The 12,916-nt window shown below is 33.8% G+C and overlaps 1 protein-coding gene across 1 annotated transcript; it reads right to left on the reverse strand.

Annotated features, from left to right (window-relative positions):
• Nucleotides 1–4,015: 4,015 nt before the first annotated feature.
• LOC131935364 (uncharacterized) lies at nucleotides 4,016–11,382 on the reverse strand. The gene is made up of 11 exons (XM_059291725.1): nucleotides 11,223–11,382; nucleotides 8,289–8,463; nucleotides 7,991–8,146; nucleotides 7,696–7,832; nucleotides 7,349–7,497; nucleotides 6,749–6,937; nucleotides 6,555–6,644; nucleotides 6,177–6,395; nucleotides 5,898–6,029; nucleotides 5,284–5,400; nucleotides 4,016–4,931 (listed from the first exon to the last, which is right to left on the reverse strand). The coding sequence occupies exons 1-11, from the start codon at nucleotides 11,230–11,232 to the stop codon at nucleotides 4,821–4,823; spliced, it is 1,485 nt and encodes a 494-aa protein (XP_059147708.1). The 5' UTR covers nucleotides 11,233–11,382; the 3' UTR covers nucleotides 4,016–4,820.
• Nucleotides 11,383–12,916: the final 1,534 nt, after the last annotated feature.

A 12,916-nucleotide genomic window follows, 5' to 3' on the forward strand; every position in this document is an offset into this window, starting at 1 on the left:
CTTCCATTAAAACACTATCTAATTAGGCCAAAGTCCAAATTTTAACTTTCACTGCCTGAGTCACTAATGGTATCTGGGAGATTGTGACGTAAAAAACTTACACGTAGCCTAAACTCACTTATGCACACTAATCTTCTCTAACATGGGTGCAACGTAATGTTTCCCAGTGGCGGATACTAGACTACGGCTTATTCACAAGTGGGAGGAGTCTTGGGGGTCGTCCATAAATGACGTCACACTCGTAGGGGGAGGGGGGGGTCCGTAATTTTGTGACGGTGTGTGATGAGGGGGAAAGGGGGGGGGGGGGTTCAGATGGTGCGACGTCACTCTTTTGTATTATTAAAAAAGCAATGTTAGAGAACGAATTTTAGACGTTACTTTGCGTTTTAGAAAACTTGTTTTAATAAATTGTAATAGGAATTGATTAACATATTCTATTTTGGACAGAGTTCAGATAAGATTTTGGAAAAAATATCGATGTCTAAAAAAAAAAATTCAACTTCAAATCTCAGGGGGGGGGGGGGGGGGGGGGGGGTGGGGTGGGTGGGGGGGGGGTTGTAGGGTGAGGTGTGAAAGTCATTTTAGGGGGGGGGGGCTGGCTTTTTGTGACGACATGGTGACGGAGGGGAGGTAAATCGTCTTTTATGGATGACCCCTTGTCACAAAAAAGCCTCCTCCAAATGACAATACCATACCTCTTTGTCTCCCTTTAAAACACCCTAAATTTTAATAAAATCTACTTTTTTTTTCAAGCCCCCCCCCCCCTCCCCAAACGCATTGACGTCAGATCATTTATTATTTAACTACATTATAAAAACGATAGAAGTTAATTTAGGGTTCAGACTAATATTTTATAAAATCTAAAAAAATTTGATTATTGTAAAACATTAATTTCATAGTTTTCAATACTAATTAGCAGTTAGTAGTCTAGTAGTCTATGGCAGTTAAGACTTAACTGTTAAGTAGGATGATCGATCCTTGCTCCGGACTTTAATCACCTATGTTTTAGACCTTAGAGGCCGAAGTCCACTTATGTTTAGGCTACTTGGCCTATATATGTCAAACAACGGTCGTTAACCTTGATATTACATAACACGTGGAAGCGTAGGCTTTGTCCACGTTGACCCGTTGACCCCCGGCTGGTTGTGTCCAGTTTAACGGGTGTGGGGAAATTGCGAGACGCGAAAAGCGAAATGGCGAGGCGGGAAAATGCGAGAAGGGCGCGAAAACGGTCGATCACGTGACTTTTTTGTCTCGCATTTTACCACAAGCCGATACTTACGCTGGGTGGTGTTGAAATGCGAAGATTTCTGCGAAAAAATTTACCGCACCCGATTTTCAGTGGTATCTGGTCCAGACTTCAAAGACGTTTCGTTTACATTGTTAAAACTTCCGATTTTTTCCGTCGCTAGACATACTGATGATTTTGTCAACTCCCCCCATCTTTTGTGTCGACTTAGAATACCACCCTTGTTCGAAACCGACGGAAATACCGCCGACGATAGATCAACTTCTGTCTTTTGTGTGGAACGCCGAGGCCGCCTGATTTACCGTCTTTGAAGATCGCCGTGCCCGGATCCGCTGCCGCCGCAAACATATTTTCTATTGTTGCATAGAAATTGTGTATTATAGCCGCCGCCTACGATTTTTTTTCTAGCTTTTTACCATATAAATCTAAGCACAAGGAAATGCCTACATCATTTGGATACAACAAAATAAAGTGACGTCACCGATATTATCAGTTGCTCGTGCTATATCGTAAGCTATGGGCCTACTTCAAATATTTTTAAAACCAAGTTGAACTTATCTGAATTTTTTGGTTTTGGTGGTGGTGTTATTTGGGGTCTTCCATAAATGACGTCACACTCGTAAGGGGGGGGGGGGTCTGTAATTTATGTCGATGTGTGATGAGGGGGAGGAGGGGGGGGGTTAGATGTGAAGTCACACTATAAAAACGCAATTTAGAAAAAGAATTTTAGACGTTTTTCGCGTTTTAGAAAACTGTTTTAATACATTGTAATAGGAATTGATAAAATACTCTATTTTGACCGAAATTAGACAAGATTTTGGAAAATATCGATGTTTTAAAAAAACTCAACTGCTGGTGACAACAATGAGCAAGACATTGCCAAAATTACAGAAATGATAAAAAATACAACTTATAAAAAACGGAAAACCGATGTTGAGCGTGCGAATGATGATGATGAGAACATGGGTGCCAGTGTTGTTTGTGGGATGAACGAGGAGGTCAACTGTGATGAGAATGTGAAATGTTGTGAATGTGGATTGGAAGAAGTAGCAAAAGAAAAATGTATAAATGGGAGTCTAATGAACTGGGTTGGGTGTACTATGTGTGAAAGATGATGTCTCTAGGTGTGTTTGAGGACTGTTTCAGAAGATTTTGTTTGTAAATTTTGTTTGTAATTAAAATTACTTAATAAAAAAAAATTGCACTTTTTAGAATTGTTTATACTTTTACACTTTTTGCAAGTACAAAAATCCATAAATAGATGTTGCAAAATATCTCTCCTGCTGACAAGATTATACCAATTCACAATGACACAGCTCACGTTTGTATAAACATGAGCGGGCTAGGTTTTTAAATTAATGCCGACTGAGACGGGATTTTCCTCTCGCTAACAAGAGCGGGCGATGACAGTAGCACAGCAACGATGTTAGGATTTTTAAATAGATAGATCTAGATATAGATCTATATATCTTCTTAGTATCTAGATAAAAAATAACAACATACAACACTCGTGTTAAAGGGTATGGCTAAATTCTTGTTTATTTTAAAACAAAAAAAAATAATTTAAATAAATAAAGATGGAAAAAAAAGGAAAAAACTTTTTTCGCAAAAAGTGTCTCGCTATTTACCCTTAATTCCGCAGGTATGTCTCGCATTACCTTCTCGCATTTTCCCGCCTCGCCATTTCGCTTTTCGCGTCTCGCAATTTCCCCACACCCCAGTTTAACCGTCTCGTCCGACATCACGTGCCTGGTGATTCATTGGTCTGTTGGTGGAGATTGTCACGTGTCAGTCTCTGTTTAAATAACACTACAAGCAGTCTATAAGACTATACATGGAAAGGTGAAAGGGGGGGGGGTAAAATAGCCTATTATAGTGTCCAGTGTCTGATGAATCTATCAACACTTATAAAAAAGGGGGGGGGGTGGGGTTAAGTAAAAGTTGCTTGTAGAAAACTGTTTGATATTTTGTCAAACTTAATTTAAGTAATTTAAGTTTTATGTTTAACTTATCCCTAAATGCCTAACCAGTATAAAAGAACGAGTTATGGGGTGGGGGTTAACCCTAGACGACAGCCCCTTGTAATTGGCTTGGTAAGGAAATCTTCCCAAGCCAGTTAGCCCATTTTTTGCATTATTTCGGCAGTTTATAGCCCACAACATATGACTGCTTGCAATTAGCTGAAGCTTATAGCACCTAAATATGAATGCTAACATGATTCTGCAGCTTATAGTATCTAAAAGTGAAAGTTTGCAATATGCTGCAGTTTACATAACCTACAAGTGACTGCTTGCATTTCGCTGCAACTTATATCACCTAAATGTCAATGCTTACATGCCGGTGCAGTTTATAGCATCTAAAACTGAAAGTTAGCAATATGCTGCACCACTAACTGGCATGAATTTTATGGAATCTTAGTGTAAACTTAAGTATTACATATTACAGGCCTTTCACTATACTGGTACTTAACATTTATTTATTTATTGGCATTGCTAATGTGTAGGGTAGGCACTTATGGGCAGCATTATTCTTGGGAAAATATAAAGAATTGTGTGTATGTGGGCGGTAGGGCATAGTTTTTCGTAGGCATCTGTCTTTAACTTAAAAGTGTGCTTAATTAAGATCTTTGCAAATTATTAATGTCCTAAATTTATGTCCAAATTTAACCCACTTGCCTACTAATCTCAGCATTCTTCTAAAAGTTAGCATAACAACATACACAAGACAATAATTCTTAAATTTTTAATATTCTCAAGAGAAATAAAAACAAAAATTTACAATAAAAATACTATTAATAAATGTACATATCTACAGGTATTTAACATAAAATACAAATGTTTGATTATTAAATCAGTTTAAATGCCTTTAAAAAATGAATAGCATCTACATTAAATGGACTGGCTTAAACAGCAATATTTTTATTTAAAATATCATTTTTTGGTATTATAAAAATAGCTACTACTTAATAGAAGTATTTTCAAATAATTCAGGCTAAACTTCAAGAACAGAGCATGAGAATATAATCTTGAACACTTTTTAAATAGAAAAAAAATTTCATTAATGAACTAGCTATGACACATCAGGAGCAAATGATGATGGAACCTGAGTTTTAAAAAAATATTTGACACAATACCCGTTCTATATTTTAAGAAATCAACTAACAACATACTAACGTGATCTTTTGTACACTGCTTACAAATATATTATTTCTTTCAGTTGCAGACAAGCATTTCATTTATCAGATTTTTATGAAATGTAATTATAAGGTTACACAGTTCAAAAATGTTCCTACTACGCTTGCATTCATTCATCACAAAGCAGCTGTCTATAGACAGAATACAAATTGGGTTGCATACAAGTAGAAAGCTGATTGCCAAATACAATAGTGGAGTGCCTAAAACAATCTAATATAAAAACATAGTGGCACTTGTAAGGATGTTTTATTTACAACCACTGGATTTTTTGTGTGTTATTAACTTTTTGTGTGCTTTTAACAACTTATATTAACGATGATTCATTGATTTGTTTTTGTTGTTGTTCACTCAAATTTTGGCAAGTGTTTACAAAGTACTCAAGGTTTCTCAGCATAAAAAAGTCCCCAGCGTTGGTCTCCCAGCCTTACTCTATCCTGTTTTTCTTTCCATCCATCCACAATAGACCTGTATCCCTCTTCATCAAATTCCTGGAATAAAATTTCAAAACATTATTAATGCAACCAAATGTTCAAAAAGTATTTGTATAAAATAGTAGGGAGCCTGAGGTTGATCACAACAGAGTACTGCTGTCATATCAATGTGTGTTATACAAAAACAGTAAGATGAGTTAACCCACACATGTAGGTACATTTAAAAATGAAAGCAACAGGTCATCAGCATATCACTGTAAAAGTCATTTAGTTGACTTGTGAACTCTTCTATTTGTCAAACAAACATTTCCTAACAGGGAACATTGCCATTTCTTAAGTGTTAAATAAACTCACATTTAAAAATTCGTCTTCCTTGATTACCATGTTTAAAGTATTAAAATAAACTCACATTTAAAAATTCGTCCTTGATGCTCTCTGCTCTGGCAATCTCTGTGTTCAGACTGTCAGCGAACTGTTGGGTTCTGTCCTCAGCTCTCACATTAACAAATCCTGCCTCCTCCAGAACCTAAGGGTTAATAGAAGAAATTAAACATTATTGAATGGAGATACTGATTTTTTATAAATATACTATAAGATGTAAATCAGATATATATTAGCTAGTATCCAGCAAACATACAGGACATAGTACAGGACACACAAAACATGTTACAACAATCTTAAAGAGAACACATTGGAAATCATCAAAACAAATCATTTAGAAATTAAGATAAATGTATCAGTAAGTTCAACATGAAACAAAAAACAAGTTTTGATGTTGTTGCAAGTAAGCTCTATTGCTAGGCCTTCACTAATTGTTACTGTTTTATCATAGGCTTTTATTTTGTTATAACTATTACTACAGGCTTTTATTCTATGACAATTATTATTTTATCAAGATAAATTACACGAAAGACAAACTGGAGATAATGCATCAGGACAGAGAACTCCAGGAGGTGTGGCAGCAAATGCTGATATATTCTGCTCTAACAAGGTGTAGTGTTGACAAGAGAAAACATTTCTTACTTTTCCATAAGCTGCAGGAGACAGAAGGTTGTAGCCTCTCTGTTCAACATAAGCCTTGAACTTTTCACAATGCTCATCAGGGCTACAGCAGTAATCAGAAATAAGAACTTTTCCTCCAGGCTTTAAGAATTTCTGAAGTATAAAAAAAATAATTGTTTTTGTCATGTATACTGAAAATAAAATAGGCCTAGTTATTGATGTTAATTACAACACTGAATGTTTGAAACATATTTGAAAAGAGTTCTAAAGTTCTTATAGTTACTGGATAGAACCACTTACAAAGAATTTTTTAAACAATGCGAGCTTGTCGGCAATGTGGAGAATGACATCACGACTGTATATGACATCAAATGATTCTGCTGGGTACTCTCTCCTTGTTGCGTCTGCTACCTCAAAGACAACTTGGTCAGGACCAACGCCCACTTCCTGGGCTCTGTCCAGTCCAATGTGGGTCATGTTAGATGACAGGTCTATGATGGTTACCTTCACGTTGTAATTCTGTGCAGAAAAATAAAACAAACATTTTGAGTGTACATGTAAATGGATATTAATAACAAATTAAACAATTGTTTTAGAATTTAGAATTTTCGTTTATTAATCTAAGTTTGAAATATGAACACATTTTTTTTTTCTAAATTCATTTTAGATAAAACTTACCTTTGCCATATAAAATGCACTGCCGCCAATACCACCACCAACATCCAAAACTTTTTGTCCCTTCTGAAGATTCAACAACTCCACAAATTCCTAATTCAAATGAATATTGCCATTAATACATTTGAAATAGAGTAAGCCTTCACTACTAAAAAGGATAAAAAGTATATACTATGATAAAAGGTAAAAAAAAATACCTTTGTTGTTTCTAAGCCACCTGTACTGACAAAAGCTCTGCCGTAAATTTTTTCGTACAGGAGAATACCTCTTGTAGAGTACTGCTGCATGTCAAGAAACTCTCTGAAACTCTTGAAGCCATGATTTCTAGAGTTATCCTTCTTTGCTTTCTCTAGCAGCCACAACATTTGGTTGTTGTTATTTTTTCTCTGGATAAGAAAAGAAGCATTAAGTTTACATTTAACAAGCCAGTTTTATGAAAATGCATTTTATGTCCATTAGCTTACTACACCATGTGATAGAGTTGGTCCAATGTGTTATAAATATGTACTACTCCAATTGCCAACATTTTTTATAAAAACACAAGTACATATATAAAGAAGTAAGAAATTATAAAAACTTGATTAGAGTTTATATCATACTCTAGTCCATTTAGTTTTGAAATTATAGAGTTGTACTGGAAGTCATAAAGCATTGAGTACTATAGCTGCAGTCTTCTGCTAAGATAATTATCACTTCAGTTTTTTTTTTGCTGTCATTTATCAATGTGCTTTAGAAATATAAACTAAGTCTACACTGATTAAAGGGAGATAATATTATTCTGTAGAGAGTCGTCTTACCTTAATGTATGTGTGCACAGATTTAGAAACAACAAGATCAAATCCATAGAAGTTATTTTTGTCACAAGGAATGGTGACAGAGGAGTAATATGCTTCATACAGCTCAGGCTGTCTGTACTGTGTTGGGTTCACCCCTCTATCTTTGTCACCTGAAATAGTTTTACATGTTTAATTTACTGCTATGTTATGTTCATATAAGACAATCATTTGTGAATATTGAATAGAAATCCTGTAGACTCAATTCATCATAAGCCGTATTCACACATTATTAGCATAGGCTAACTAAACACACAAATGATTAGCAACAGGTTAACTTAACACACAGTGAAGGCTAATTTAACACTTACCTGATTGGTGCCTGCATGATTCCCTGATAAATAGATGTCCACCTGGTCTTAACCATGTCAACAATTTACCAAACAAATCTTGCACCTCCCTATCTTCCAAATACATTAGGAGCCAGTTGGAGAAAATCATATCCACACTGCAAATAAACAATACATAAATATATTTATTTGCATACATTTGCCAATCTCATGTGTTTTCAACAAAGCACCAAAGTTTAAAAAAAAAAAAAACGAATGAAGGGTAAAATAAATTTAAAATACTACATTTATAGTTTTATTTTCACATAACATTTACCTTTCCTTAGGTCTTTCCATTTTAGTAACATCAGCAACAACAAATTCAATGTTTCCCATGTGATAGTTTTCCTTCTTATTCTTTTCAACAAAGTCTTCCATAAAGTCCACAGCAACAACCCTCTCTGCTTTTTTGGCCAGCTCTGCTGTAAAGCGTCTGAAACAAATAATCCTTTTTGTAACAAGATGAAAAAACAATTTTATTTAAACTAAAGAAAGCATAAAAAAATTAGAGTATTGGCCTAAAAACACAAGTTCATAAAATTAATATTCAAATAATCATTTATAGTTTTAATTACCCTATGCCAGCACCAAGCTCAACAACAACTTTCCCAGTGAAATCTGGCAAGTAAGACAGAATCTCTGGAAGTTCTTCTTTGGTTAGCTCTTCAGCACATGTGTCTAACATCATCTCATTCACTGAGCCTTCTTTTGAATGCTCTTTCCAGTATTCCATCATTGCTTGCCTGATTTCTAAACAATGAAATAATGTTCCAAATTATAGTCATTTATATGAATTACAATTAAGCATATAAGTTTGTAAGTATTCATCTGAAACAGAGGCTTTAATGCATTAAATCATCTCCAAAATAAAAAGTTTTATTCAACAAGATTTCTGCATTCTTTGCTATTTGTTTTAAGTTTTAGATCCATTTAAAAAATATATTAAGATTTAACAACCAGTGTCAGATAGATCTCTAAATCAATTTAAATCATATACAAATGTCTACTTGGGAACCTCCCCTTTTTGGACTTCTGACTCATTTTTAAAAATTGTTTTTGAATTAAATCATTAAAACTTCTTAAAGAAAAATTTATAAGGAATTAATAATAAATGACGTCACCCTCCCAAAGTGGAGGGGGGGGTATTGTAATTTTGTGAATATGTCACTTGTGTGATGAATAGGAGGGGGTCAGATAGTGTCAATCACACTTTTTATTTTATCTAAATAAGTAAATAATGTTAGACACTAAATTTTAGCAGTTATTTCGAGTTTATGCAAACTTTCTAAATTGTAATAGAAATTGATTAATATACGGACTCTATTGTTCATCGAGCTCAACCAATATTTTAAAAAGAAATTGATGTTTTTAGTAGGTTTGAAAGTTGTGTTTGTGACTCTTGCTATAAATATAAGTAAACTAGTAAACGCTAAAAAAATGAAAAGGAAAACACGACCACTTCAGTTATTTTAGAAGGGATTGCTTTTAAAGAGAAGGGTGGATGGCTAGTAAAAAATCTGGTAATATAGGCTAACAGTGGCGTTTCGTTTTATGGTGTTATAACCACTTAAGTAAATAATTTTAATTTTATAAATAAGACGGTTTCATTATTTAAGTCTAGTAGCATAGTAGTAATAAAAACAGGGTTAATGTTCTCCCGAGTTTCAGCAGTAAAAAAAAAATGAGCACTCAAGATACAATTGTTTGACACAAAAGAAAAATTCAAAATATAGGGCAACGATAATTAACTTTAAGGGAGACTAGTAGGTATTGTAATTATGTACAAAGGGGTCATCCATAAATGACGTCACGCTTTTTAAAGCGATTTTTACTTCCCCCCCTCCCTTCCGTCACACATTGTCACAAAAAGCCAGCGCCACCACCCCCAATGACGTCACATTTGAGCCTACAGTAGCCCCTCAAAATTGCAGCTGAAGCAATATTTTTGCCAAATCTTGTCTGAATGCTGTCAACATCGAGTGTTTTAATCAATTTCTGCTACAATTCACCAAACAATTTTCTAAAACGCGAAATAACGGCTAAAAATCGTTTTTCTAGCATTGCTTTTTTAAATAATGCAAAAGGGTGACGTCACACCACCTAACCCCCCCCCCCCCATCGCACACCGTCACAAAATTGCGGACCACCACCCCCCACCCCCTACGACTGTGACATCATTTATAGACGACCCCATATTAAGCATTTCCATGTAGGTCAGGTCACCACGTTAACAGTTCATGCTGCGGATATATAGGTCACGCCACTCTAGATATTAACCCTTGATCCACTCCTCGCCCAATTTTTTACAAGCTATTAAATTAAACAATTCAAATTACCGCATCAATAATAATGTCTTGCATGACATTACCATTATAGTTACTTATTTAGTTCACATAGACCATTTATTTTTATTTTTTTATGGAAATAAAATGATTGGTGCAAGGTCAATACCATCTGATGTAGTCTAGACGGGATGTTGTAAAATATAAATAATATAAACACATCCTTCTCCATTCTCATACAATAGAAACAGTTTTCCACAACTGCGTTTGAAATTAATGGAAGTTATTTCAAAGTTTGCAACAGAATAATCCAGCAAGCGTTCAAATGTTAAATAACTTATACAAATAATAATAATAAACTAGATTCTAGATCTATTATTTTAATATTTAGTAAAGGTTTTAAAGTAAGCCGTCATCATACGATGATCAGGTGATCGGTTTCGCGACCTACTTTTTTTTAGGCTAAGTAAGAGGCCGAACATATTTTACCCATTTAAAATTTTAAATACAAAGATAAAAACTGAGAACATTGTAGAGAGGCCTAATTTTAATATAACTAGTCTGATTAGGTCTGACCGACTAAAAATGGGGGAACCAATATAATTATAAATAAGTCCTTGACATACACGACGGCTATGGACATGGTCACTATGGAAGACTGAAAATATTACAGGCCCTAATAAAATATATTAGTATTACTATAGATTCTACATAGATTCTAGGCATATGAGATAGTCATTTATACAATAAAACCTTAGTGTAGAGTTGACTAATAGGGTATAATATTTAAGAGTATTACTATTACTATGTAGCTAATCAAATTATTACTAAACTAACAGATCTAGAACTAGACTATGTTTTAATGTAGGCCCACATGATTTTATAATATATAGGGCCTAGATCTATATAGTATATAGTAACATCCATTATATTTTATATAGAGGCTAATTATAACAGTATAACAGGGTTTAAATTTTAAAATTATTTAATTACCACTTGAGCCCTATGGGCCATTGGCAAACGTCATTAGACCATTGCTAAATATTATAAGTTAAATTACACAATCCAATTATTTATAGACTAGGCCTACGTTACATATAAATACGCATATAGGCCTAATAATTATAGTAGGCCTTAATGTCACAAACACTAACTATGATATATGATAATGAATAATGAGCTAAATAACTAATGCCTGACCACTACCATAATAAAACAAAACCATACCTGCTGGCATTTTGATGCGCTTTTTTAAAAAAAAATGCAAAAGTCTCCTGAAGGTCTACTAATTCAAGCAGTAATATTATTGCATCAAACTAATAATGGATAGCTATCAGTGATGCGTGTTTTATATAGGGGAAATTTTTCCTCTATCACCGACCGGTAACTTTCCGTGAGCAGAGCTGTATTCTCCGCCTACTTGTATTTGATTGGTTACTTGCAAGTGCTGACTACGCAGTGTTGAAAAAAAAATGGTTGATTGTATTTATTTTATTTCACCTCGTGTTCTATGCATGACCAAAAAACAAAACACCAGGACTCAAGTATACCAGAATCTTATCTGATAGGTTACATAAATGCAAATATTTCTAAAATGTTGATAACGTAAGAAAAGAGTTGGAAGATGACGAGAACAAAGAACACTCATGTCAGTTCAAAACGAGGTCAAATATCAGCTGTTTCAAATCAAGGTCAAGGTTTATTTTGTATGTTCGAGCCCGATGAAACTCCACAATATTTATTAATAGAATCTCATGCAGGCTTATTGATTATCAACAAAAAAAAAATCAATATATTTTTAAACTAAGTTGTAAAAATTATTTTACCACTAATCTTTATTGAATAAAGTCAAATAGCTAGATTTAGAAATAGATCTAGATCTAGACTTAATGACTAGATCTAATAATTCGATCTCCTTTTAAAAATAATTATTCTTGTACTTGTGTGTGTAGTTGTAGATCTAGTAATTTAACATGTCCAATCGGTCCAAAGTAGTCTTCTCCCAGAAAAAAAAATGGCATACACAATCAAACAACAAAGTGTTAGAGTTGTACGTCATGAGTTTATTGTGAAAACATAGTCAAATAAAACAGAAAAAAAAAGCTAGTCAGTGCATACAAGTGTGTACTAATGAACAATAACGGACACTAACATTACTCACAACAACATTCGCTCATGCAGTTATCATTATTAGGTTTTCAGTTAAGTTATAAAGGGAAGTAACATGACTCTCTTAGATTTTTATTCTTGCTGATGAAATTACTGGATTATGTACGCACATAAAGGAAAAAAAAATATAGGCATATCATACGTATTTTAGCTATAAAAGTGTTGTTTCATTCCCATCCTTTTATAACTTTACATGAATCGTTTATGTTCTTTATTTTATGAAATTATTTAAAAAGAAGCCCAGATTATGTAAGTTTTAGTTAGTGCAGTAAATGTTTTTAGCACGCATTAACTCTACCTTAATGATTATTTTTTTAAAAATATTCTTCAATGAAACAACACTTACAATTAATGGGAAAAAAATGTAAGAGCAATTTAAATATTAATAATGATGATGTAAAACAAGATGAATCAAAAGTTAGGTAATATTAATGAGAGGGTTTGATATTCATGCCTTCACTTGTTACACGTTGTTACATTCATATTATTTGGTTAGTACTGAAAAATAATTATGTTAAATTTTTTAAAAAGTAAAGCTTTAGTATATTTAAACTTTATAGCAATCAAAATTTAGTGCAGTTCAAATTACATAATCTAAGTTCAGAGTACATCAGTGAATGATGTCATGGTTCATGAGTGCAGGTGAACTGGTCATTAGTTCACTAAACTTCACTTGTAATTAGCGACCTGTGGCCACCACCTATATACTTATATTAAAACAAAACAATCTTATATTGTTAGCTACAAGCCAT

This window comes from Physella acuta, unplaced genomic scaffold (genome assembly GCF_028476545.2).
Source record: "Physella acuta isolate Inbredline_101_S28 unplaced genomic scaffold, ASM2847654v3 ptg000144l, whole genome shotgun sequence".
Classification (NCBI taxonomy): Eukaryota; Metazoa; Mollusca; class Gastropoda; family Physidae; genus Physella; species Physella acuta.

Coding starts and splice junctions, on each gene's coding strand:
- LOC131935364 (XM_059291725.1), bottom strand. Junction 6,938..7,348: donor CTGTGCACACATACATTAAG/GTAAGACGACTC, acceptor TTTCTTATCCAG/AGAAAAAATAACAACAACCA. Junction 6,396..6,554: donor GTGCATTTTATATGGCAAAG/GTAAGTTTTATC, acceptor TTTTCTGCACAG/AATTACAACGTGAAGGTAAC.